At 38.8% G+C, this 27,810-nt stretch overlaps 1 protein-coding gene across 1 annotated transcript; it reads right to left on the bottom strand.

The window, feature by feature from the left end:
• Positions 1-408: 408 nt before the first annotated feature.
• LOC145772155 (eukaryotic translation elongation factor 2-like) lies at positions 409-18,715 on the bottom strand. Its single transcript, XM_082583997.1, has 16 exons — positions 18,615-18,715; positions 17,637-17,851; positions 12,094-12,275; positions 11,613-11,821; positions 10,695-10,928; positions 9,738-9,851; positions 9,299-9,437; positions 8,445-8,640; positions 7,107-7,230; positions 5,615-5,721; positions 5,202-5,337; positions 4,241-4,384; positions 3,462-3,671; positions 2,495-2,677; positions 1,290-1,422; positions 409-1,040 (listed from the first exon to the last, which is right to left on the bottom strand). Exons 1-16 carry the CDS (start codon positions 18,615-18,617, stop codon positions 847-849), a joined length of 2,523 nt encoding a protein of 840 aa, XP_082440123.1. The 5' UTR covers positions 18,618-18,715; the 3' UTR covers positions 409-846.
• Between the last annotated feature and the right edge of the window lie 9,095 nt (positions 18,716-27,810).

Raw genomic sequence — 27,810 nt, 5'->3', positions numbered from 1 at the left:
AGGCTAATGGTGTAATTGATCTAACTCTGATCTCCACAACATTGATTTTTGTGCGTGTCCGAACCGCTCGCGGTTTCGCAATCAGACGAGAAACTTAGTTGTGAATTCGGTATAGGAACGCAGGGTCAGATGATTGGTAAAATATCGGTGTTTGTCTCCTCCACCCTTGACTGCGGACGTCTTTCCTGGACAGCCCTTAATGCTACTGTCGCTTCGATTATCTGAAATAAATGCGAAGCCTAAGTATCAAGCGTCTTGCCATGTTCGCTGCAAATAAATATCGACTTCGAGAAAGGGGGCGCAACCTTCATATAGCGTATTACGTTAAAAGGCAGATTGAACCTCACCGGTAGCTTTTACTAGCTGCAGTTCACACAACTGTCTCGAGAAAAAACTACAACAAAAAGCTATCGTCACCTGCTATATTCACATGAAACACTTTGGTTAAACCAAAGCCGCTAACAAGCTGCGCCATACCAAGGCTACTTTGCAAAGACAGAATCACGTTCTACGGTTCACTTCTTTGTATTATTGGCAGGCTTTCATAAAATTATAACTTCCACTTCAACACGGTGCATCTTATACCAAACCCGCAACTGTGATGTTGCTTATTATTTTTACTTTAATATCCAGAAAAAAACCGCAAAAGCATTAAGTTGGAAATAAACACTTGCAACTGATGCAATGAATTAAGGAAAAAAGAGAGTGACCAAAAAGTACACAGATAGACAAACTAGGTCAGAAAGGCGGAATCGGCCGACAGAAGACGCAAGAAAACAGGCCCTTGCTGGTCTTTTGTGATGTATCATTATATTCAAATGAAAAGATTTACATTGAATGCTGTTCTTATAATTTGTCATAAAACCGATCGAGAGGGGGCACATCTTCGGGCAGTCCCTTTCGTTTCCTGGTAGCCGCAACAACCTGGGAGGGTTTGGTGTTTTCTGCCAATGGGTCTCCAGCCAAGATCTGCCAATGGTCAAACACACATTGCGGAAACGCTTGTCCTCCAGTGTTGGATCGCAAATCAGCCGTGAAACCTGAAAGATGACACGAGATGTGATACGGTTCTAATCGTGGCCGAGTTAAACACAGGTCCACCACAGCATTTTTAAAGTTGTCGGGGCCTGTTTGAAACATCAAACTTTCATTCAAAAAGGTTAAAATTTTGCTGCGCCTGAAGATTTGTTGTTGGACAGTCGTGGTGGATAAACTGAAAACAAACAAATCACAAAAAGCAGCACATTCTAGAACACACTCGCTATGAAACGCAAGTCAGAGCCACTTACCGAATGATTCGTTGACGGGCAAGTAAGCCTTGACGTGGAAGACGGGAGTTCCACAAATCTGGCTTTCCTCGAAAACGTGACCACGTCGACGGTTGAGCACGCCATAGATGCCCCCGACGGCGCTCTCGGGACACTGTGCACAAATTTTGTAATAAATTGCAAGGCTTATCAGGAATTAGTTCTGGAAAGCTCCATGCCTTTTAGGTAGACTACAGTAGAACTAGGTTAATCCGGATTCGATTTGACCGGCGATTCTATCCGGATTAGGCAAAGATCCGGATTAACCGATGACGGTTCTATCAAGCCTGACGTTAACTAGATAGAAGGGTATCGGTAAAAATCACCGAAATTGAACGCATTAGTGTGGTCATCTGCCAATTCCGAGACGCGCGATCACCACACTAATGCGATTGAATTCTTTTGAAATGCAGTATGCATGTAAAACGAATGTATTTGTAGACTCTGCGTCTAACGCAAGAACACACTGGCAAAAGTTATACCTTCGGACATGCGTGTCGGAATAATCTGTAAGTCACTCAAAATTTTTGAAAACAGTTACGGAAGACGAGTTTCTATGGAAAACTTACAAAAAATCACGGTCAAACAAAGTCTTCTATTGGAAAAACGTCACCGACGTACCGCCGAAAATTCCACCGACATCTTTTCAAGTTACAGTACGAGTTTGGGCATTTGCGCACGAATTTTGCGTTAGGAGGGATTAATGTTCATGAAAGGAAGAAATTCGTAATAATTTATTGCGTCACATTAGCGGAATAATAGATAAGAAATTTCTTCGTTTTCTTCGCAATAAGCGAGAAAACGTTACGTTTTAGCATAAAATGGCAAAACTGTCGGGCAAATCCGGATAAAGCGATAGAGAAAGAGCAACTTTTGTCCGGAATAGGCGAAGATCCGCATTAAATAATCCGAAGCTGTTTCTCAAGAAAAAGATTACAAATCATTTGTACTTCCAGTTTTATCCGGATTAGGCGAAGATCCGGATTAACCGAGTTCTACTGTATTTGGATACTGGTACTCAAATAGCAAAATCCAAAGCACTGCTTTTAGTTACACCATCCAGCAAAACAACAAACGTCAACACGACACCAATGACACTGGCACCATAGGATACAACACCACGGCAGCTAAAACTATTAAGAAAGCTGACACACGAATTAAGGATTGCCATTTTCACGTAAGCTCACCTGGATTTCTACCAAGTAGACAGGTTCTAATAGTCTCGGCTGTGCGGTAAGCTGGCAGGCGTAAAGGACACGTCGAGCGGTAGGGATGATCTGGCCACCACCGCGATGAATAGCATCGGCGTGGAGGGTGACGTCATAGATATTGAACCGGACACCTCTCATGTTCTCCTCGCACAGCACACCCTGGGAAAGCATTGTTTATGCTTACTTAAAGAAAATACTTTTAAGGTACAATAAAGTTTGTATCCCTCTCACAGTTCCCATGTCAGAAAGGTGTGAACCACGCGATATGCAAAGCCACACAAAAAGTATGTGAAACGTAAACGTTAGTGAAACTGTGCCAATTGTGTTTTGCGACTGTTCCAACATAAGAATTTCTCCATCTTTAAATTTGCAATCAATATTTTGTTGTACTCACAATTATGACAAAACTGTAAGTGCTGATAGAAATGCAAATGTTAGTCGGCAGTCAAGTTAAGCATTGATCAACAATCTGTTGATTGCTGCTGAAACGACGCACCAGTGCGTTGCGAGGTACAGTTTGAGAATTACAGTAATACACAAACAAAGCACAACCAATTTTCAAATTTCGAAATTTATCAAACACGTTTTAAACTAGGAAACTTCACGGACCCCCGGTTGAGAACCAATACACTAAAATAACCCTAAATAAGCGGGTCACAAAAAACAGTGGGTACAAATTGCGTGGAATCAAGTTCTGTGGGTTAGCAGTGACTAATCTTCGAAGCTATTTGTTTTCAACAATGTCCTAGTTTTATTTGACGTGCTATTAAAAAATACTAAGCCGTATCGATAAATTCCGCTATCACCCCGGCAATTACAGCCCATTTGAGATATATTCTCACGTGTCTGCGGTAAGTAAAAACAACCTTTTCGCATAGACAAAGAACTCGTTAATTTTCTGTTATGACCGTAAGATACAAAATAGGTAAAGCCACTGACGTACCTCCTTGGTGGCCCACTGGAATCCGGCAACGACGGAATCCTTAATTTCGTTCAAGTATTGGACAGCTTTGGTGCAATCCACAAGGATGTTGGGTCCTTCTACGTCAGGTCCGAAGCACCAGATCTTTCTTACTTCGTTTACGTCAAACTCGTAGGTCTCGGCCAGATAACGGGCTCTTGCTTTGGCTTCGTCTCTGGGAGTCACTTTACCCTTTCACATCACAAGCTTTTAAAGTCGAGTTATCAAATGCCATGCGCACTTGACGCAACTCGTATTAATGGTCCAAGTTACTAAACGGTATCGGTTTACGTACTTAATTCAATATAAGAAAACAAATCATTTTTTTATCTTAAGTCTAAACCTTAAAAGCTAGGCTATCACAACAGTATCAATCAAAATTTAATGTAGAAAAGTTTTCATTCATTTAAAATCATTAGCCGAAATGGCTTATTTGAGGAAGTGTCTTGATCGCTTTTTTTTCCCGTTCGTTTTTCCACTTTTTATAATGCAGTATCATGCAAACACCGACTTCATTGAAACGTCGTCTATACCAGTGAAAAAACACCTAATCAAATGCTTTTCGGTGGACTAGGCTACCTTTCAATAAATGTATGAATTAGAACAGAATAGAGCAATTCTATATTGGCAAAAACAAATGATATTGATCATGCTTACACAACCTTCCAGTCTTATATAACTCCGTAAGCACTGCGGAGTGCGACGGCAAAGAAAAAGCAAACTCTTCTGCATAGTAATCGCCCGATAACTTGAAATCTTACATCTTCGATGTCTTGGGGCAGACCGTCCGGCATGGGCTGGGCTCTCATGAAGAGCCTGTTGTGCTTGTTCGGAGACTTGCTCAGACACATCCTGTCGGACTCTTCCTGCACTGTTTCGCGGTAAGACACGACTGGATCGGATTTCTAGAAAAGTGTTTTGAACATTTGTAAAATATGAGCTTTTGTAGGAATTTTTTTAAAGCAGTTTTTTAGAGATTGTTAACAGCACAAAGCTACATTTTAAATAACGCTATTAATTAAAATTGTTAGTGGTAGATTTCAAAATTTCGTTAAAGATTACATGCTGTTTTCGGTTACAGTATTGCAGGCCTCGAAATTCACGGCCGCCGTTACAGCATGTGATGTCCGCGGGAAGTACCATCTAGATCGGTCATATTTGTCCGCCGAGATAGCTGCTAAGACCGGACACGTTTGTCCGCCGTCAACAAAAACAAATTTTGAGGCCTGGTATTGCTATAATGGGGAATACTGTAAAGAGCAGTGGTTTTCAACCTTTTTGGTGGAACGGAACCCAATGAAACATTCCAAAAGCTCGAGGAACCCCATCTCGAACACGTTCATGGCGATTTGACCCACCGGTGACCGGTGTATAAACGATTAAACTGTCTGTAAGAACTCCTTGAAGCGAAGAAAACATGTCGACAAAATTAGGCGGGAAAGCAGAAAATTTAAAGGTATCGCACCACAAGAAAACAACGAAAATTCGAGATCGCAGCGAACGTGTTAAAGTGTAGCAAATTTATTAATAGTGGCAAACCTAATTAATATTTGATGATATTTAAACAATATGCATATAATAATAAAATAGACTCTCGGATTTGAATGTAAACTTGCGGAACCCATAGACTTACTGGCGGAACCTTAGGGTTCCGCGGAGCCCTGGCTGAAAACTACTGCTGTAGAGTGTACTGTAGATAGTATATATAAACATTAAACAAACCTTAATTGGAATGCAAGCGTGGTCTTCTTCAAGATCTTTGAGGCAAATTTCAAGATGCAGTTCTCCTGCTCCAGCCACGATATGCTCACCACTTTCCTCAATATGACACAACACCATGGGATCTGACTTCATAAGTCTAAGCACAAAAGACGCGAGTAGCGGAACGACACCGATTTTAACAAAATTAGGCAGCTTTTGTTGCTGCACACCTCATTGATTGGCCAATGGCCATATTACTGGCTATCAATCAGGTTCAAAAAATAAATAAAATGTCTTGTGCATTTCACTGATCTTTCGGACCCTACTTCACATGACAAGTTCGCTTTAACAAACGTAATTTAAGAAAAACAAAAGCTAGCCATTTAAGTTAAAACTGTGGTTGACTGATCTTTTTGTGCTTTGTACTAGCTTACCTCTTCAAGCCTTCGACCAGTTTAGGAAGATCAGCGGGGTTTTTCGCCTCCACAGCGACACGGACGACGGGAGAGACGCTGAACTTCATCTGCTTCATGTTGTGAGCCTGATCGAAAATGGACGTGATATAAAAATACGAAGTACGGTGCAGACATAAAATGAACAATTCTTAAAATGAAGAGTTCAATATAAATGTTAAACATCACTGTCGTCGTGCCACAATTCCATTTCGTTACTGAACTGAACATTTAAAAACAATTAATAAGATTAAAGGCCAGTCTGATTTTACTTGGGTCTGTTTCAGAGGTGCACGGAATCAGGTCCTCTAGACCTACCCCACTCTGACGTCTGTGACTTCCATGCTTCAAATATTTTGGGGATATTGGCTCTTAAACTTCATTCCGACTCGAGCATAAATCACAATCAATAACACTGGTCTACACGATTTTTGCTCTGTGAACTTTGAAAATTGATGTAGAGTAATTTTGGGGTGCTGAATCCGAATATGACCTCAGATTTATGCTATCACGTCAGGTTTGTGAGATATGATAACAACATGTTGTTACTTTTGTCAAAAGTGGAAGATTTGACGTTGCGTTTATTGCACATACACATTGTACAAGATCCAGAAATCCAGGCCATGTGGTGCATAAGTAGCTGAAATACACCTACCAATTACAATTTTGATACCAATTTGTTTTCTAAGCAACATTATTAACAAGGCAGTAATAACAAGCTAAAAGGGAGGCTATAAGTGTAACTGACCCCCTCTCCCGTCAATGTTTTGCATGAAACCACAAAGATTTAAGCAAGCCTATGGCAATGCTTGTTCAGTAACCATATTTAGGCTGTTTTGGCCTGTCTAACACTAACCTTTCGTTACAGCACTGCATATGTTGGTGGTAAACGCAACGCCAAATCTTCCACTTTTGACGAAAGTAGCAATTTGTTGTTATCATATTTCACAAACCTGACGTGATAGGATAAATCTGAGGTCAGATTCGGATTCAGCACCCCAAAATTACTCTAAATCAGTCTTCAAAGTTCATGGAGCAAAAAAAAATTCTGTTTTTGTAGACCAGTGTAATCTATACGCAAGAAGTATCCACTGGGAAAAAAATCAGACTCCGGCTCGTGTACAACTGTAATCTGTTCTCAAATCCGAAGAGCTCCAATGCTTGCGCTTCTTCAGCCGTCAGTAGATTTATATTCTTTGTACACAGCAAGCCTGGATGGCCGGTGTTAAACACTGCCCGTCAAATCATCTCCCGGAAATAATTATGAACTTTTGATTAAAAAATTCAGCTCTGATCAATGTCTTTTTTAGAAGACGCTAAGGATACAAAATATATATAAGCGAGCAAATAATTCCCGGTCACTGAAATCAAGGCGAACAAATTGAAGGTTTCTGACTATTGTGGCTTTCCTTTCAGTGATATCATTTTCAGTCGCCATTTTAAAATAAACACATTTAACCGCGGCGCAACTTACATTGACTGAGGTTGACAAGGTGCCCGTCTTTGAGAGGAATTGATCCACACCAACAAGCCCAGCAATATTTCCACAAGGAACGTCCTCAATAGCCTCGACATAGCGCCCCATCATAAGAATGGTTCTAAAACAAATAGCAGACCATGTACATTATTCTGAAACAAGCATACTACAAATGAGCAAAACCGAATGCAATGCCACAATGCTTTATAAAAGTCAGCATAAATTGAAACGATTATCTTTTTACGAAAAATCAGCATGTTACTCCATTCACTAAAAACGCGGATCTGATAAGATTATTTTTAACAATAACACAAGCATAGGCGCCGTTTTTTCAAAAAACCTTGGGGGGCGAGAAAGGTGATGACGCCGTAACTATAGCGCTATTTTACTCAATTAAAATAGTCTTTGATTAAGCTTACTGTCTTGCTTATATTGACACCTAGGTCGCAAACCGAATTTATTAGAACCGCTGCTTGAAAGGATTAGTTTTACGCATACAGTACGCCTAGTCGTAAAAATTTTGATATTGTTAGCTCATAATAGGAACAGTTGGAAAACAAGCCGATTCATTTCCTTTTCGTGCGAGTAAATAACAACGATCAAGACAGTGAAGTTATCGAAATAAAACGCAAAAAAATCATGATCTCAAGCAGAGTGGAAACCCGCTATCAGCTTTATTAACCCCGTTTCAAAACTGAAGCAAAACACGGATGACAGTTTTGAAAAATGCATTTTTTCTGTAAGCTGTATTCATGTAATTGTTCGTTGTGTCGTAATTTCAACTCGATAAAGTTTGCTAAAATCGATTTCATGTTTGAAGTCACAAAAAATCTAACGGACGTTTGGATAACTCGTGAAATGAGAATGAACATTCAACATCACATTCACTTTTTCGCTCCCACGCGTTTTGACTTTGAAGTTGCGCCTCACGCGCCGGAAGATAAGCAGTGTGTGACCTGAGCCAGGGATGCACCTGAGCGTGCGTGCCGTGCGCATCTCAGTAGTAATTCACGTTCCAGAGAAAGCCGTGCGTTCAGCTGCTGTTTTGCGGGCAAGAGCAACGTAGGCTGTTTTTCGCTTTCGGCATTTATTAAGTCCGTTTAAATGATCTTAATCTCTTTCGCGGTATATTTTATCTTTGAAACACCACTTGTAGGCCTAATAGCCATTTTTGTTGCCCCTCAACCATAAATTTACGGGGGGCGCCTCCCCCCGGAAGTCGGCGCGTATGATAGTTAACCAGAACAAATAGACATAAAATCTACACTGTTAAAGCATTCACTATTTATTTCATCTGCTTCTTGTATTGATAACACAATCAACAATCATACACACCTCTGAATAGGTTTGTTGTAAAGATCTTCTTTCTTTCCGGGAACATACTTTGGTCCCATGATTCTGACCTTCTGCCCAGTGGCGACCTTTCCAGCAAAAACACGCCCGAACGCATAAAAACGACCTTTATCGCTGGTAGGAACCATCTTGCTAATGTACATGATCAGTGGTCCAGTGGGATCACATGCTTTGATAGCTGGAAAATTAATGTTTAGTATGAAGCGCCTACTATTCTCTTTCTTGTGACACTGTATTGTAGGTCTAATGCAAATAACTGTGCGTGCATCGTTTTAATTTTCCAATGGCATCGAGCACAACGATTCTGTTTCATATCTTATCAAAATAGGGGTGACAAAATGCTTACAGATACAATTATCTCGCGTCACAACGAAAAGCCTAATGTAAACGCGATTAGCTCAATCTCTTACCCCAAGAACAAGGTGCCTATGCGTCAAGGTTTGTAACTTAAAACTTGCCTAAAACGACAAGCTTTAAACTTGCAATGACAATGAGCTCAGAAAGCACCAATCATCAAACGCATAGAGTATTATGAACGGCGAGTGAATGATATCGTCATAGCTCATTACATTGAAGAAAATTAAAAAAACAGTGTCTGTAGATGAGGTCACTAATTTATAGTGTTAACTTTGCAGAATCGTGTGGGGTGGACAAGAGAAGCGAAAAAAAGGCCACATATTGGTTAAGTCAGTCACTATTGCTATATACTGTAATAAGTAACATTAAATTAGAAAAGGGCAAGGTTAATAAAAATTGATGAATTTTCAAAACCTAATAATCAACACACACGCGTTAAGTTATTCAACGGGAAGATGGTAGGTTTAAAACAGGCTCACCTTTCGCGCACTCATCATCTTGTGGTCCCTCGTAGAGCATCTCACAGCGATATTTTTGTGCAGTGACTGGAGAAGGAAGATGAATAGTGATCATCTGGAGAAGAGTCTCTCCAGCTGGTAGCCACGTTCGCATCACAGTCTAAAGCAATGAACATGCGGCAATTAACAGTAAGCTATCGAAAATCATAAATATTGATGGTTGTTTTAAATCTTACAATTGTCGCCACTTCATGGGCGTGTTAGAGAATAGGGCGCTGATGCATCGCACGCGTAAGTCAGAAATTTTCGCCGAATTCGGCCACAACAGACAACATGTGGTACAATTGGAAATACACGTCGATATGTTTGAGACTGTCGCCACATAATTTTGCATGACGAACTGGGACTGTACTAGAATCGGATAGATTCTACAGGAATGTTTCAGGTGAATAAACCTCACTTTCAACAGCTGTTTTCCCTCTTTGTCTTTGTCGTCACCCTTCAGTTTCACTCCGATCTGTTCCATGATCTTGGCAGCTTTGTCTTTTTTGTCGTTCATGATTGAGTCAAATACCTAAAATAGAGTTGTTGTAAATATAAACTTTTCATCCTGCAAATTAGCAGCCTGCATTTCCACTTTCAATTGATGCAAAATTACAATCAAGTTGACTGGAACTTAAAACCCTATGTTTTGTTATTCATACAAGTAAAACACAAAGCATAGTTTAATTTAAATATTCAGAGGGAGCCTTTTTCGGAGACAAGCGATTCGGTGTTTTCTTAAATCCAGCGAAGGCTTCTATTTTTTATTAGAGAACTTGTACGAATCATTTAAGAAGGCGGTTTTTGTGTTTACCTTCCCATACCCATGCAAACAAAACGGTTTATGTTGTAATTGTTTCACAACGAGATAAATGTAAATTAACTGAATCTTGGGAGACATGGGGTATATCTAGCAACGATTATTCCATACATTAGGGCAGCAGTTCTTAACCTCTTTCCTTGTCAGCACCACCTTAAAATTACCAATCAGTTCTCGTAACCCCTCCTAAGATTGGCTGAAAAATAATAGATGCCTACAGTTTGAAATTTTTGTTGAAACCTAGTAAAACAACCTTGCTTCTTACGACATATTACAAACCTTGATAATTCAGCATCCCCGCACCGCCTAGGCACAGGTCTCGCACCCCTGGTTAAGAACCCCTGCATTAGGCGATTATATACAAGCAATTTTAATTACCAACGCGTTTATGATGAAACGCTGCTTGGTAGCTGTTTTTTTTCACCAAGACTTTTCGATCATTTGTTGGAAATCTCAGAAAAAGCTGTTTCCGAATTGGGATATCGCCTAATTGGGGTGTCAAAAGAGGGCCATTCCGTACAGTCTAATATACAAAACAACGATAGACATGCATACCTGATATATGGGATCAAGAACGAACTGGACAAATCCACGAACAAACCCTTCTTGCATCGTTTTAGCCCATTTCTTTGTCTTGGGGTTAAACGAATTGTCACCCCAAAGACGTTTCATCAGCTTTTGAACATCAATTTTAAACTTAGCAGAATACATTTCAGCAAATTGTTTAAGTGAGAATGCCCAGCCATGGAGCCCTGAACCAAAACCAACTGTTCCATTCTGTGGGTCAACCTAAAATTTAAAAAAAAATAGACTAATTACACTGAAAATAGTGTTACCACATAGTGTAACTTTTTGTTTGAGCAAAGAAATGCTTCAGAGAAAACATCTCAAATCTTTACTTGGGACTTTCTTTTGGGACACACGATGCCACACAAAATATTACCACAGATCAGTAAGAAGGCATCATATACAATTTCTGTCTTATAACCTATTGAGCTCAGAGAACACTGATCACCATGGAAAATCTTGAACGGCGAGTGAATATTATCATCATTGCTCAGTTGAAAAAAAATAACTGATATTTCAAAGCTTGAACAGCAAGGACATAAGACCTTGGTCAAATTAATCCAACATCCCTTTTTGCAAATTTGTGGTTTTACATATTTCATATAACAATTTGAAAACAACACGTCACAAATATACAATTTAATCAACCCAACACCAAACACCAATAGCTACATAAAAAAGCCAAAAATAATAAAATTTGATTTTAAGTCAGTGTTTTCATCACCTTGAAAATTTATATTTCACTTATGGCTCACTATGGCAATGAGTGAAACACCATGGTTTATCTTTCAGTTTTAAATGCTTTCAAATGATTTAAAATCATACTGTTTTGAATCATTTTGTTGTCGAGCACTTTCAGTATTTGTTCACTAGACCTAATCTTAGAACACTTATAATATAAATTACCATAATGTTGCCCATAGGGCCGTCTTCGTCACTGTAAGTGGCAATGATGACATTTACACTTTCCACAATACGCTGGAAAGTTTGATACAAGTCCTCTTTTTCCAATTGAAGCTCCAACAAAGCACGGTCCATCTTATTCATGAACACAATAGGCTTTATACGTTCAGCAATAGCCTGGCGAAGCACAGTTTCAGTTTGCACACACACACCTGGAAAAGCAATGCATTCCATTTGTGAAAAAACGCAGCACCTACTAAAATGATGTAAAAATAGAAGATAGGAGATAATGCAAGTGCAGTGCTAGAGGGCCACAGGTTCAACAAACTATAAACAGAGAAAAATGACAAAACTGAATAATATTTTGTTTTATAAAAAGCAGTAAAAAGTTAATGAACGTTAAACTCAAATAACCAACTTAATCTGGGATAGGCAACGGATGTCAGACAACAACTGTCAACAAAACTTAATGCGTTTTACTTACCGCTAACACAATCAACCACAACCAAGGCTCCATCAGTAACACGGAGAGCAGCCGTTACTTCAGATGAAAAATCAACGTGCCCAGGAGAGTCAATAAGGTTGATCAAAAAACCATTTCCATCAATATCTTGCTTGATCCATTTCATGTCAGATTCAGACAACTCATAGTACAACGAGATAGCACTAAATCAATACATTTACATGTTATGGCAATACGGTACCAAGAAAAAGTCACTGTGGTTGTACACCATTGATTACATAAAGAACAGTCAGTCCACTTCCATTTATAATGGACTGCAGGCCTCAAAATTTGTACTTTTTTCCGGCGGTCAAGCATGTCCTACCGGACTGGCCCTTTCAGCGGACATTTAATATCTCAACCAGACATATTTTTTGCATGTAGATTTGCACAAAATCGCACTACAGTATTGTGTAGTCGTGTTTGTAGAAGAAGATTTTCTACAACTGAATAACTCTGCAATGGTTGATGGCTTAATTAACTGACCCTGAAGTATAGCCTACTGGAGCAGATTGCTTGCAAATAAATCAGTGCGTTAATGACAGTCGTGTAATGACGCAATAAACACAATTGAAAACAACAATCCAAATTTTCTTATTGCAAAAGCAACTACAATCACTTGTTCCATGGTTTTCGCGTTATAGAATCTTTGTGCCAAGCGATTACTGCGGGCGAGGGGTCGTTAATTCGTTCGTTGCATTTCTATAAGCTGTTTGTTGCTATACTCAATTCATCTGAACCTTATTCGTAAAATACAGCAGCTTCACCAGAAATTCTATTTCTATCTAATGGTGTCAGACAAATGTGTCGAGCAGTGATCCATTGAAATTTACCTTGAAATCATCTTATGATGTTATGTATTGAGTGACAGTGTTATTGTGTATGTATTTTTCATGTGTATATGACCGTATTTTTTCATTTTTTGCTCCCACTAATATGTTTTCTAAAAGTTTATACCGTATGATATATGTTATCAGATGTTATTGATGGTTAGAGTTATTACTTATTAGTTATGAAACTAGCTGTTAACCTAATTAACAGCGAATGCGTTGTATATATCAGAAGGATGAAAAAGCACCTCGGTGCTTACAACATCAAATATTTATTATTATTATAACACCTTCCCTTCTGTGCAGAAATTCTATTTCTATCACTATCAACGTGAATAAGGTCGCCACATATTCGCCTGTAAGCACGTGCGGAACCCAGTTGAGACTTGCTACTCTGTGTCGTTTCTTTTTAACAAACGATCAATGTAACGTAATAATCTTCATTGTTACAATTAGAATACATATCCTGCCGAAAAGTTCAGACAACTTTAAGGCAACATTGCAAGGCGTTTAAATGATGTAAAAATGGCTACTTTTGCCATCAGTTCGTTAACCACGCCGCTCTAATGTGATCTTTAATGCAATTGCCTGTACTATTATTGTTTCAGCTCCGTATTAGTACGCTTTAAACAAACAATTATAACAATTTAAATTTAAAATATATTTTTGCTGCATTATCTCTATTTTTGTCAAGAATTTTGCGGCGGTCATTTATGACCGACCAATGAGTCGGCTTCGGCAGACATTCGAGGTCATTCCGGAGGTCATGTCCGCCATGACCGCCGGATATTTCGAGGCCTGGACTGACTATAAGAACCTAACCTGAGATGAAAACAGATTTATTGAATTGTTAGAACAAACAGTTGTCTTTAGTTGTAAAACATGTGTAAAAATGTCAACTGCAATACGTTCTGTATGCTGGGTTTTTTTTTTCGCTGAAACTTTTCGGTCATTTGTCCGAAATGACTTGAAAAAATTCGGTCATTTTTTATTTATTTCGGTCATTTTTTCTGATGAAAATATTTCCTTTCAAGTAGCTGATACAAACCAAAATTTGCACTTCCTGACTAGCTACAACATAGGCGCCAACTTTTTATGCTGTATTGAATTGATACATAAAACAATAGATGAACTAGCGATAGGCAGCAGAACAACATTTTTTGAAAGCAAACCGCAACAGCTTCGCGATAAATAATCACTAGAACGAGTAGGATGCTACAATTCCACACCAGACAAAATCTGTCATTTTTACATTGATTTAACGTCTGCAGACGTTGAATCAATGTAAAAATGACTGATTTTGCTGCCTGCGACATAGCAAAAATCTACCATTTTGTGTCGATTCAATGTCATCAGATGTTGAATGCACCCAAAAACAACATAATTTGCTACGTAGACGGAGCGTGCGTTTGGCTTTATGCACTTGCAAACAGACTCGATGTTGCTTTCGAAAGTCGAAACCTCTACAGTGAATTGTCGCGGCAGTGAATCGCTCGCTGTGAAAATGAACTTGAAGTCTCGGCACGACGTAACCACCAACCAACGCAACAAGGGCTGGTTCAAACCGCATTGCGCACACGCGACATAATCAACGCAGTAACGGACTAGCGCAAACTGCATGGCGCACACACGACCGTTGCCATAGAAACCCGATCAAAGGCGGGGAATATGCGCATCTTTTGTTTCATCTGCAACGCGAAAACAGGTCAGTCATAAAGTTGAAAGCAGGTCAATCATAAGTTGAGATATCGAAAACTTAATCAAACGTCTGTCCGTAACTATTTTTCAAGGGCTGTTTACGGATGTCAGTAACTTTTAAATTTATTCAAGGTGACGTGCTGTTGAATTGATGTAAACGTGAATGATTTTACTTTCAACAGGTACATTTTCAAGCATATAATCAAGTTAGTATTTGCATTCCATTTTCAAGACATTGTCATTCCATTTACAGTACACCTTTTACTTTTTAGAGAACCTTTTCGTCTCTTGTTTCATGGTAATAAATCTAATTCGTTGCTAAACTTTATGTTGTGCTTAGCTTAAAGAGTCGCAGTCCATCAACCGCTAGCCTACGCAAACGCATGGCATGTGTTTGCTTAACCGAAGTGGTCGAGTTTTGTTTATAATAATTAACGGTAGGTCGAACGTAGCGATAACTCCGAGTGTGGCAATAAAAGCAATCCCAGTGTGACGACATAATTACGTCATCCATCTGCGTGACATTTTGCTGAATTTACGTTGCTGCTGATGAAACACTTTTTCGCACCCACGGCCAAAAAATAGTTAGGCACCTATGAGCTACAACATTAAGTTTCGCTGAGAAACGTTGTCGTGTTTTAACTGAGAAAACTTTCTTCAACGTTCATCAGCGAAACTCAACCTTGCAACACCCGATTTGACTATATATTTTTCGGACATTTTGACCGAATTGACTATATTTTTTTCGGACATTTTGCTAAAAAATCGGTCAATGACCGATAAATGACCGAAAAAAAAAACCCAGTCTGTATGAATGCTTCAATCATAACCCATTGATCAAACAAATTTGTCTTGCTACTGAAATGGCAGTTTAGCAAGGTACCACATCTAATTTTACAAAATTAAAATAACCCAAGTCTTCTTCATAACAGAAAGGTCGATATTAAGTGAAACTTATACCAAGTTTTAGTTCCATAAAGCCAAATTTTTTTTAGTAAGTAGGCATGAAGTGATTTTTGGTAAGAGTTGGGCAAAATGGGAATAGGTTTTTAAATTCTAAAGTACACTTATAGCTCAATAAAAAGTCAAACAACTTCACTAAAGCTCACTTTTAGGTTAATTAACTCTATTTTTGAAATATGCTGTTGTCAAAATAATTCTGTTATATAAAGTTTGTAAATTTAAAAATAGTAACTAGCCTTGGTAAGTAGCTGGAAACATGCAATGGCAATGAGCTCAGAAAGCACCAATCATCAAACGCATAGAGTATTATGAACGGCGAGTGAATGATATCGTCATAGCTCATTACCTTGAAGATACCAGTCCATGTAGGTTGTGGTCGCTAACTTATAAAGCAGTGGTTAGCATAGTGCATGAGCAAAACTGATCATGGTGGCCAAGAGAAGTGAAAGGCAAAATAAGTTTTAGAGTGCAACTTTGCCTAGCTCTCTAGTTTTGCAAAAAATATTTGTCCTGAAAGGTCATACATTTGCATTGAAATTTTCTAAAACTGTCAGTTCACTGTTTTAAAACAGGGTTTATTTGTTTAGTTTGTTTTGAAAAGCTCCAAAATTTGATTTTTCTCCAGCAGTGGCAATTTATTCATATTAGTTGATAATGTTGCAATCAAAAAGCATTGTTTCATGGCAGGCATTGTCAGAGATAGGAAGGGTAAGGAATAGGATATTTTTTCTTTCTAAGATTTAAAAATTGGCAGTGGCTATTTGACCGACTACAGTCTTTTAATCTAAAACACTATTTGACCGACATGACATAACGTATTTTTTCTTTCACCTTCTCTTCCAAAGCAAAAGACAAGAGAAAAAATGAAAAAAGTGGTTATTTAACTTCTAAATTCAACAATTGTATTCAACTAGATCAGTAGTGCGTGCGATATTTCTCGGGCTGGTGTTCCCAAGGGATGATTTCGATACTACTCTGAAGCGTTTTTTTTTTTAATCTAAATTTTGACCCGAAGTGACTCAATCGTTAGGCTTCTGCATTTTTGTGGTCAATTTTTACTTTGAGTAGTCTACAGCTCAATTTTTATATCTTTTCAAATGTGAGTAATAAAGTTAGAGCATTTTTAATTTGCTGGAAGTTGGGAATTTCTCTGGGTAAGTTTCTGTTCATCTAAGAGGATGTGACCGTGTTTGCCTAAAAACGCATTACATTTTTGCTCTCAAAAAGTTAGTTTGATGGCTGTAAAGTTACAATACTTCTTCAAAAAAATGGTTCTATCAATGTCAAGTTTACTTCTAGGCAGTGTTTTTTAGCAGGCAATTTAGTTTGAAATAAAACGCTTCTGGATAGTGTCGAACTCATACCCTTGGGGGATACCAGCCCGAGAAACATTGTACACACCGCTGACTCAGTATAATAAAACTATTGGCTTTAGAATTTATATAGGCACATTTTTCTTCCCTTGTCTTTTGCTTTGAAAGAGATAAAAACAAACGTCATGACCAGTCAAATAGTGTTCCAGATTAAAAGACCGGAGCCGGTCAAATAGCCACTGCCTTTAAAATTTTGTAAATCACAATTTTTTGCTTTTTTTTACGACTTCATGCTTTTCTCAAATTAGGGAAGATGTAGCAAGGATGCAACCTAATTTGTACCCTGAAAAAATCGAGAAAAGGATTAAAAAAAAGCCAAACTAGCACACGGATCCGAGTTTCCGCTTAACCCTACCCTCAGCCCTAAACCTAACTTTATTTTTTTGCGGAAACCCCGATTAGCGATTTCGGCTTTCAGGGTACGAATTAGGTTGCACAACATGAAGCAACATCGCTATGGAGAAATTAACAACTGCCCTTTTTTTAAATCAAGGCTTTTTGTAGATACAAAATGTTTTTGCATTTTAACAGCTGACAAAATGTCCAAATGTTCTATACAAGCCAGAAAGTGAAGGCACTTGTAGATTGCAATACGGTACCGTAGCTTATCTCTTGAAATTTTCCCAGCAATCTACAAATAGGCTGATACATACAAACTTACGTGGACTTGATTGTAATGCAACGATCTTGTTCATCTTTTCTTGTATCAGTAAAACGTGCCTCTCCTGCTTTTGAGCCAGCAATGATACCAGCCTTGCTCACCAATGAATCAGTGAGGGTTGATTTACCATGATCAACGTGAGCAATGACAGACATATTTCTGATGTTCGCTTTACGATCCATGATCTCACGAATTTGGTCAACGGTGAAGTTCACCTAAAAATGTTAAAATTTTACTAAACACTTTTACACTGATAACTTTTTACTTAAGTTTAACAAAAAGGCTTTACTTTTTAAAATTCTGTCTCTTTATAAAATGAATTATGGAGTTATTAGCCTAGCCAAATTAGTAACAATTTTTTTTAAAATATCTTGTTTTATTATGTGTTTTTCGACATTGCAGTCTATTGTTTTAACAGGGTATTAACAATCTAAAACTTTACAAATGACTGTGTGCGTAAGGCTGGCAATTACATGAATTTAAAAAAAAATGTTTGAAAGTTAAAGAATTGCTTGTTGAGCATTGCCTAACAATGCCAGATGATACTATAAAATGCATACCTTGCATTTAAAGTCAGTGTCATATTTGAAGTTTGTATATAAACTATATTCTCACATGCAACATAAAACACTATCACAATATAATAAATTTAAGTTTTTAGAACTTCTAATATCACATATATATACACTAATGTTGTTTCTTTTGACAGTTAACAGTATGCAGAGTTAAAGACAAGGACAAAAGCGATTTCATTAAATCTTCAGTTTTATGTGAGAAAGTTTTACAAACATGAACTTGCTAAAAAGGAAGATATTTCGAGAAGTTGTAGAACGTTATGTAACATTTTAGATTAGAGTTGACATTTTATATCTGCTTAATCCTAATGTTAGATCAAATGGATAGTGAAAGTAACTACTCGTTTTTGAAAAAAACACATTCTTGAATAGTACTATTAAAATATTGTTTCACACTACTTACCATTTTGCTTGTTTTTTTTCTTAGTTTTCTACTGTAAAACTTGAAACAGCCACTCCGACTCAGAGGACTTTGAAAAGGAGGGATGGTGAATCATTAAAGAATGACGTCACAAAACTGATACGTTGCGTGTATTGCGCAATCAAGCAAATGTGAAACAAATGAACCGGTTAGAGATCTTAAAAATTCACTACATGTTGAAAACAAAATGATTTAATTTTTCATTTGACACACTGATGATTGTTGCAAACCAAATGATCTCAAAGCTAAAATCAAATAAAGCTCAATTTTGTTGTCCCTTTTTATTTATTAGGAAAACGTAAACTTTACCACTTGGTGCCAATAAAGATTTTGTAAATGAATCAAAGTTGTGGTTCTCAAACTCATTCAACTCCATTCACTATATTTTTCTTTGTCAGATTGCACCAGCAATAGAGAATAGAGATGTTTAAAATAGAGTAAGGAAACAAGACCAACAAAAAGAAAAAGTGACAAACCACAAAAGTTACAGACAGGCATACGATGAAGGTTTTATTTCTGGGCAACGCATTCAGTATTTTTTATTCAGTAATTTATGGCTTGTCACGCCAGTGTCGGAGCCAAATAAGAGCATTGTTCAGTTCAATCTATGATGTTTTTAGGTCATTGACGTCACAGGAAAAGCTAAGGAGGAATTTGGTGAGGATGTGCTTCATCGTTTGACATTTGTTACATGGCTAGACATTTGTCTCAGTGGTTAGCACTTGACTTCTGGAGCTAAGAAGCTTCAAGATCAAGCGGCGATGGTTCCACTCTGGGGGTAGCCCATGCGCTTGAGCAACATACGTTAACGACTGCTTTCCATTCAGAGGCAACTAATGGATGGAATAATTCCTCGGTAAAAACACTTGAACAATCGGAAACTTTCACTCTGTCAATCTCCGTGACCGGGCCTGCGTCAGTGATTCAAAGCCTCTACAAGTAGCCTATGCAGGGCCGGATTTAGCTGATGGGGGCCCGGGGCACTTTTAGATCGGGGGGCCCCCGTGCAAAAAAAAAATTTCGCGCCTGCCGCGCGAAAAACCACGTCTACAGTAGCATTGATCCAGCACTGCACAGTATTTTGCAGAAACTTCAAATGTCGAAAGAAAAAAAAAACAACACAAAATCACCTTTTTTTCCGCGTAGGGGGCCCTTCAAAAGTCGGGGGACCCGGGGCACCTGCACCCTCTCCCCCCCTAAATCCGGGCCTGAGCCTATGTGGAACCGCCAGGATTAAGCTCTGCACGAAGCTTTCCCAATCCGAGCATAAAGATTCAATCGATCAATCAAACATTAAGAACAAGGAAGTAGCTGACTTGATGACTGCTATAGTCTTTCGCTGCTTCCTGTCTGTTGTGGTTGGCTGGTAGCCTATCTAGATTGCTATGGTGCTATTTTATTCGTAACTTATTGTTTAATTGTAGCCTATCGTGCTTTTCTCGCAACAGACAAAATAAAAGTTTTTCTCTTTCTCTCTCTCTCGTAGCCTACGTTTGTCTAATTTAAACCAAATCACACACAGGGAAGAAAGTCATCTTCCATCGGAAAAGGTTACTTTTATTTTTTCGACTTCGCAGCGGGCTCTACTAAAGCAACACCACTATCTTTTTTCAAGGATGGAAGCGTGTTGAAGGCTTTCGAAACGACTTAAGATAGCAGGATACTGTGCCCGATCAGACTCAGAAGTTCATAGTTCTAATCGTGCAGTTGCCGCGCTTGTCTGTATTTTTTAATATTTATTAGCCTATTGATATTGATTGTGAGAATCTTCATCCACGTAGAGCAGTGGTTCTCAAACTGTGGCACGCGTACCACTAGTGGTATGCGAGAGCTTTTTAAGTGCGCATGGTACCTACGCAAAGAGTTCGGCGGTTTTGTTCATTTTTACCTTTGTATTGGGGGTCCGCGAATAAACAGATTTACAAATATTGGTCCTTGGCCCAAAAAAGTTTGGGAAACTCTGCTTAATGTAGTGTGACTTTGAGTTAAAGGGTTAGTTGTGACTTTGAGTTAAAGTTAAAGTTGCGCAGTAAAATCTCATTCTTGCGCACTTGCAATTTCCAAATTTAAAAGTAAAATGATCTTCAACATTATTTTTGGACAGAACGCTTCTGCGCTTATTGCATTTATACCGTGTGCTGATGCACATGAGCATACAATGCCCTTTTGTTACATCACAATCCTTTGTCCTTGCTTCACAAACACAAACACGCTTTGTTCGCTTTTTATTAAACTTTTTCTAGAGCAGGGATGTCCAACCTTTTATTATAGTGGGCCGCATTGTCACTTGAAATAAATCAATGGGCCGCAGGACCTAATAAATTTCAAGAAAAATAGGTACCGGTACATAAAGAAACAATTAAAAACCATTAATTTCATCTTTGAAAATAGGAACAAATAACACACACATAGAAAGAAACAAAAATTTATTTATACAATACAAAGTCAATGAGATTTTTGACATTGTTTTCCAGCTAAGAGGTTATCAACATTTGCATTAAAGGACGTTGTCTTGATTCTTAGGATGTTTGCTAAGTGTTTGCCGGTCTTTTTTTTGCAGTTTTGATGTTTTTCATAGATAAAAATAACAGCTCGCAACAACATGTGCTGCCCCACATAAACAATAATTTTCTGGACAAATTAACTAATTTAATAAATTCATTACACGATAGTGGTAGGATGGTGGTGGGATGGCGCAACGGATAAGGCGTTGGCTTTCCAATTATGCAAACCTGGTTCGGCTCCCGGCTTCAGCTGGTGGTTGAAATCACCGCTCACCTCTACCCAGGGTGTAATAAACTGGGTGGGCGTAGTTGCTGAAGTAAAGGCGGCCGAGAGAAAGGAACTAGCCATCCTATACTCTCCTTAGTGCCGAAGGCTTAGTACAATGAGAATCTTATCTTCTCATACCCGACACTTGAATCAAGTATGGGACCCCCTTTACCTTTTTTACATGATAGTAATTCTTTATAAAATAAAGGAAGAGTGTGTTCTCTGTGAAAAGTTTTCAAACTTTTTCGACTGTGCTGTTCAATCAGTTCAAGTTGGAATTCGGGTGGCGCTTTATCACACTGAAATGAAACTGGGTAACTGAATAATTTTAATTTAATTTAAATCTTTTTGAAGCCAGAAAATCTTACTGTAAATTCTTCAAGCAAATCTTCACATAACTTAGCGTACTTTTCATAGTTTACAGACCTGTCTTATTGAGCTCTTTCAGGTAGACTACAAAAATGTACAATTTCGCCAGCTTTCAATTGTGCTACCGTATGAAAAGTTTTAATTTCCTGGTAAAGCTACTTATTCACTCGAACATTGAACTACACAACTGATCTTTCCCTTGTAAACGAAAATTGAGCTCAGCTAGCACTTCTGTGAGGTCAACTAGGAAAGAAAAATCATTCAACCATTCTTCATTTTCTATAAAATTCACATTTTGTTTCTTTTTCTTCATGAAGTTCAAAATACTAAGCCTACTTGGAGAGAAAATGACTAGCGGGTCGCACAAAAATCTCTGGTGGGCCGCAGGTTGGACATCCCTGTTCTAGAGAGTCTAGAGTCTAGGCCAGTGGTTCCTAAACTCGGTTCAAAAAGTTGGTAATTCATTTTAACTCAGCATTAAAATGCTCATGCTCACTAAATCAAATATTTGCTCAGCGTAAAATTTTCTTAGAGGGAACACTGTTTGGGCTCTAGTTCTGGTAGATCTGATATCGATTCCAAGTCGGGTCATACTGAGTGAAGACTACGGAACAGATTGTGTTCTTTTTTGCATAACGCAGTGAAGATTTTTCGGGTAATAATGTGATGACATTCTGAATCTGACAAAAAATTAAAAATAAGCCATGTCGTTAAAAGACCTTAGCAGCTGTAAGGCGTAAAGTTGCGCTACAGACCTTTAACAGTTGTAAAGCTATAGTGACAAACTGCTAGGCTACTACCACAGCGAGCCCATAGAATAAAGTTAAAAAACAGGTCGCTTGCATTTGCATTTGTGAAATACAGCCTATAGGCCTAAGGTACGGTATTTCAAGATTTGTATAGACACGGTATGAAGATTGGGTAGCCTAGTGGATATGGTGCGATATCAAGAGTGCTGATGATCGTGAGGAGAACACATCTTGATGCGTTTAGCTCATTGACAAGACGAGCAAGGTAGTGAAGTAGTTCTTTTTTTTCGTGTGAGACGAATTTTTTTAGGTTTCAGGGCAAGTGATAGAAATGTCTCTAGCCTGCAGGCCCGAATTTAGGGGGGGCAGAGAGTGCAGGTGCCCGGACCCCCCGACTTTTGAAGGGCTCCCTACGTGAAAAAAATGTGATTTTGTGTTTTGTTTTGTTTTTCGTTTAGCCTTTAAAGTTTCTGCAAAATGCTGTGCAGTGCTGGATTAATGCTATACTGTAGACGTAGAGGTGGTTTTTGCACGGGGGGACCAGATCTAAAAGTGCCCGGGCCCCCCATCAGCTGAATCCGGCCCTGGCCTGTTGTCGTATAAAGTAGACTAAAGATTAACCTAACATAAGGTTTTATTCACTTAAAATGAAACATCTGAAAACATAAAGTACAATACAATAAGATACTCTCACGTATAGCTTAGCATACACCAAACTACAATCATCTTCACAGCTGACAACACTAACTGAAAGAGCGTCTACAACAAAAGAGAGAGAAACTAAATTAGGACGTTTGCTTTTAGCAGAAGTCGTTAACAGCAAACGGCAAGGAAAGGAGTTGATGCTCAAGGCAGAAACTGTAACAAGAGTTGTTCCTCTCATCACATTTATCCTCCCTAAAATATTACCATAAACACTTGCAAACAGGTTTATGCACAAACAGTTTAAACGTATGGAACACATTCATAACGATCTACAGGTTTTCTTATACGCGTGGATCTCCTTAAGGTAGTTGGAGGAGTCGGAGAGGAATCAACAGGAGTAGGTACAGTACATTAGATTCACATGAAACGTCAAGATCACGATCAGTATTATCACAATTATCAGGAACATCTTGTGAAATTTCAGTAGGAACATCAACGTCATGTCTCTGCAATGAGTCCGCCGACTCTGGCAGTTCTGCGTCCATCGAAACATTCTACTCACATGAAGACTGCCCTATCGGTGCAATATCTCTGAGCGATACTGTTGTTTTCCTCCCTGTAAGGAATCGAATGCGGGCATAGTTTGGAGTGGCATGAACAAGCTCCACTTCCTCAACAAGTGGATCGTATTTAGTAGAGTGACTATGAGACTTCAAATACACATTGCCTGGTGTACTCAACCACGTAGGCACGGAAACACCAAAGGATGAGCGACGTTTAAATGAAAATAGCCGTTCGTTGGGTGTTTCATTTGTAGCAGTACACAACAGTGACCGCATTGAATGCAAAGCATCAGGCAATGCAAGTTCCCACTGCGATATGTCAAGTTTACGTGATTTCAAAGCAAGTTTTACTGCGGACCATATGATCCCATTATACCGCTCACACTGACCATTACCAGGAGCATTATATACAGATGTGCGGCTACACGCAATTCCTCTGCTATGCAAGTAAGTGATGAGTTCACGCGAGAGGAATACAGAGCCCCTATAAGAATGAACATAAGCAGGCATTCCAAACATAAACAGCAATTTGTTCAAACAAGAAATTACAGATTGTGCTGTGCATCCGTACTGCGACAAGGAAACGCAAATGGAAAGCGTGAAAATTCATCAACAATTGTCAGTACAAATCGATTTTTAGTTGAGGATGGCAATAGGGATCCTTAAAATCTAAACTTATACGTTCTAACGTTTGTGTAGCTTTTATAACTTGCGCTGGAGGAGGCTTGTAAAATTTGGGTTCTACTTCGGCACACAGAGATGGAGGAAACACGTGGGCCTCGTGGGCCTGGGCCCACCTACTTTATTTTCTGGGTGGGCCTGGCCCACCCACTTTTAAAAGCCAAATTTCTTTGAATAGGTAACGAAAACGGCAAATTAGAGAAGGAGTTTCAAAAAAAAGCTCTTCACTCATTTGATACACAGGCCAACAAAAAAATTTTGGTACAAAAGGTGAGAGTCAATTTAAAGTATTTTAGGGCCCCTGATTCTAAGCATGCACTTAGTTTTTTTGAATTTTCGAAACTACCAGGAATTGAATTTCGAACCAAGATTACGTTCTTCCGAAACAAGGATAAAATTTTAAGCAGGTACTTCATTGAAGAGCACAACTTTGTATTCTCTAATTATATAAATGGCCTTCGTACCTTGATGGGTGTTGCTCAGTAGGCCTATAGTAGGCCTACCATAATAAAGATCTGCGTTTGTTCATCGATGGCTTTGTTTTGCTTATTCGTCTAGTTTGTTAAGCAAAACAATGTAGCCTATATGTATTTTGTTGTTTGTACTTAGTAGCTTAGTTAGTAAGTCTGATACTGTTGAAGTCAACAAATATATTAACGTAAAGCATAAGTTATTTATTCTACATCTTAATTGTATCCTAAGGCTTGCTTCACGTCGTATTTTGATTGTTACTAGGCCAGTAAACGTTAAATAGCCGTTTGTTTGGGTTGTAATGAACGTGATTGGTTCCAAATAGCGTTTATAAAACTCAGGAATGCGCCTGGGATTACTTTCAGTTTTGTCTATATAATAAACGACACGACGTTAAATCTATAGGGGTTCAAAATTGCAAAGAAAATGTTTTTGCTGTAGGCTATCTCAAAAACTAGAGCCAATTTGAAAAAAAAACAAGTGTATTTTCGGAATCAGGGGCCTCGAAATACCTTAAAATGACTCTCACACCGTGCCTTTTAAAAAAAAAATTTTGTTGGCCTGTGAATGATGAAATCTAATCTTCAAACTTTTCTGTTGAGCCCAACTGTTGATGGGCAGCACATATGGGTGTGGTTGCGTGTGATTGGTGGATTAATCTATAAATCAATCTAATTGTTCTCTAAAGTTAAAACAATAATAACATTACATATTATGGAGTGCATGCACGTAGGCCTACTGTATACAGTAATGCTGCAGATTATTTCTCCGAGGTTGGTATTATAAGTGTGTGTGTATTTTGCCTTTTTATTTGTGTGTACATCGCCATATTTTGTACAGTGCTATAAAGCAATTTAACAATTTTGTAATTTGTTTGGCCAAATCGGGCCTAAAAACGGAAACTTTTCGCTGGTAGACACAAAATCCAATAATGAAAACACAATGTATAAACGATTTGAAGTATTAGGAATGCAACATTGTTATGGGGGACCTGGGGGGCGAAGCCCCCCAGAAGTTTGATTAACTTTGACTGCTACGCCTTTGGGCCCACCTACTTTTAAAATGGTTCCTCCATCCCTGTCGGCACATATACTACAACTTTGTACAACGTTACGAACTTCATCGAGAGAATATGGTAAATTTTTCGCCCGAACAAAATAGTACAAACGCGTACCGCCAGGGTGGCATAATGAATCGTGAAGTTTATACAAGGTGTTGCTATGCGTAGTGGCGCAATAAACCCGAGAAAGTGCATCGGGGGCAGAGTTACAGTGTCCAGCACGGTATGCTATGTCAAAATCATATTCGCCAAGACTCATGCGCCAACGCAAAATTTTGTCATTCTTGATTTTACCATAGTTCTTTGAGTTGTACATGAATCTTATTGACCTTTGATCCGTAATTATGGTAAAATGTCTACCTGCCAGGAAATACGACCATTTCCGTACGGTACAGCCTCCACAATGGCTAAGGCTTCTTTTTCAACACTGGACTGATGACGTTCATTTTTATTAAGCATTCTTGAGAAGAAGGGCACAGGGCGACCTTGGTTTAGGGTTGCTGAGATAGCATTGTCTGAGGCATCAGTTTCTAGCACAAAAAGAAGCTGCTCATCAATAACTCCAAGTGCAGCTGCTGAGAGATCCTCTTGCCTTGATTGCTCGCAGTGCTTCGTCGTCGAGTGGAAATCTTCGTGCCGCAACTAAAGGTTTAATTTTCTTGGAGTACCCCTGTACCCATTGCACATAGTAGGCGAACATTCCCACCATGCGCTGGAGCTGTTTCGGGCTTGTTGGGATTGGCAAGTCAAGGACAGGTGTAACACGGTCAGGGTCGGGTTTCATTACTCCATGGGATATGCAGTAGGGTGGATCAAAAATGGCAAAAAAAAATTTTTTCTTAATTTTAATTAGCTAGATATGGCAAAAGTTGCCAACGTATCACCAAAACACAATGTAAAAAATTGAAGAGGTTTGAACAAGTTTTTGATCTCCCCCCGCGACATTCAAATTTAGTCACTTGTAGCCTACATACAAGAACTGAAAGACAAATTATTTTTTCGATTTTAACTCGCTTTGCAGACATGGCAAAAGGTTCTAATATAACACCAAATACAAGGAAAGTGTGCGTACGGTAATTAAGAGTTTTGACTTCACCCTCTTGCAGCATATTAATTTTAAAGTGACTTGGCGGATGGACCACCCGCGGTTCCAACAGATAAACGCCTATTAACATTCACCATCAGATGGCCGACTATAGACTCACAAGCTTTAAACTTTATATGACTGGGTTGACAGGTGGCCCATTGGCAAAGTCACTTCCTATTAATTTATGCGCTCATGCATACAAAGACTGCAAGCACTATAACAAACAGTTACAAATTGAAGTGAGTAAAGTCACGTTTAGACTCAAATGTTTGGCATTAACTGATGAGAAGCAATTCGGGCACGAATGAAGCCGTCTCGATATTTCGGTCCACTAACTGCTTTAGATGCGTATGTAACCAGCTTCAAGAGCCTTTCAACAGCCTGCGTGTCACATGGAAATTTGGGGAAAAATACATTGGGAGTCACATCTATCATGATGAATTGCCGGAGCTCAGCATCCGTCATTGTTTTAATTATATGAGGCTCCGTGATAGCAAGATCTGTCCAGTTAATCAATTCCAAGTATTTCACTGCATCAAAATTAAGCTTTGCGGGAACTTTAATTTTTTGTATTTTTCTGCTGGGCTTTGCAGCTCTTGCTTTCATCACTCCACGCAGGCCTAGTTCTCGAATATGTGGTCGATGGTAAGTTATCATAGCCAAAATTATATTTTCCGGATGAGCAAAGTATGAGTTGCGGTGTAGCCTATAACTGGGTTGATGATTTTCTTGTGCTTCGTACTAAGATATCGTGATGTGGTTATCATTTGGTGAATGTGTT

Source organism: Aplidium turbinatum, chromosome 6 (genome assembly GCF_918807975.1).
Source record: "Aplidium turbinatum chromosome 6, kaAplTurb1.1, whole genome shotgun sequence".
NCBI lineage: Eukaryota > Metazoa > Chordata > Ascidiacea > Aplousobranchia > Polyclinidae > Aplidium > Aplidium turbinatum.
Note: the sequence above shows the minus strand (reverse complement) of the source record. Positions and strands in the feature narration are given on the sequence as shown.

Coding starts and splice junctions, on each gene's coding strand:
- LOC145772155 (XM_082583997.1), bottom strand. Junction 9,852..10,694: donor TTCTTGATCCCATATATCAG/GTATGCATGTCT, acceptor ACTCTATTTTAG/GTATTTGACTCAATCATGAA. Junction 3,672..4,240: donor TGCCCCAAGACATCGAAGAT/GTAAGATTTCAA, acceptor GTGATGTGAAAG/GGTAAAGTGACTCCCAGAGA.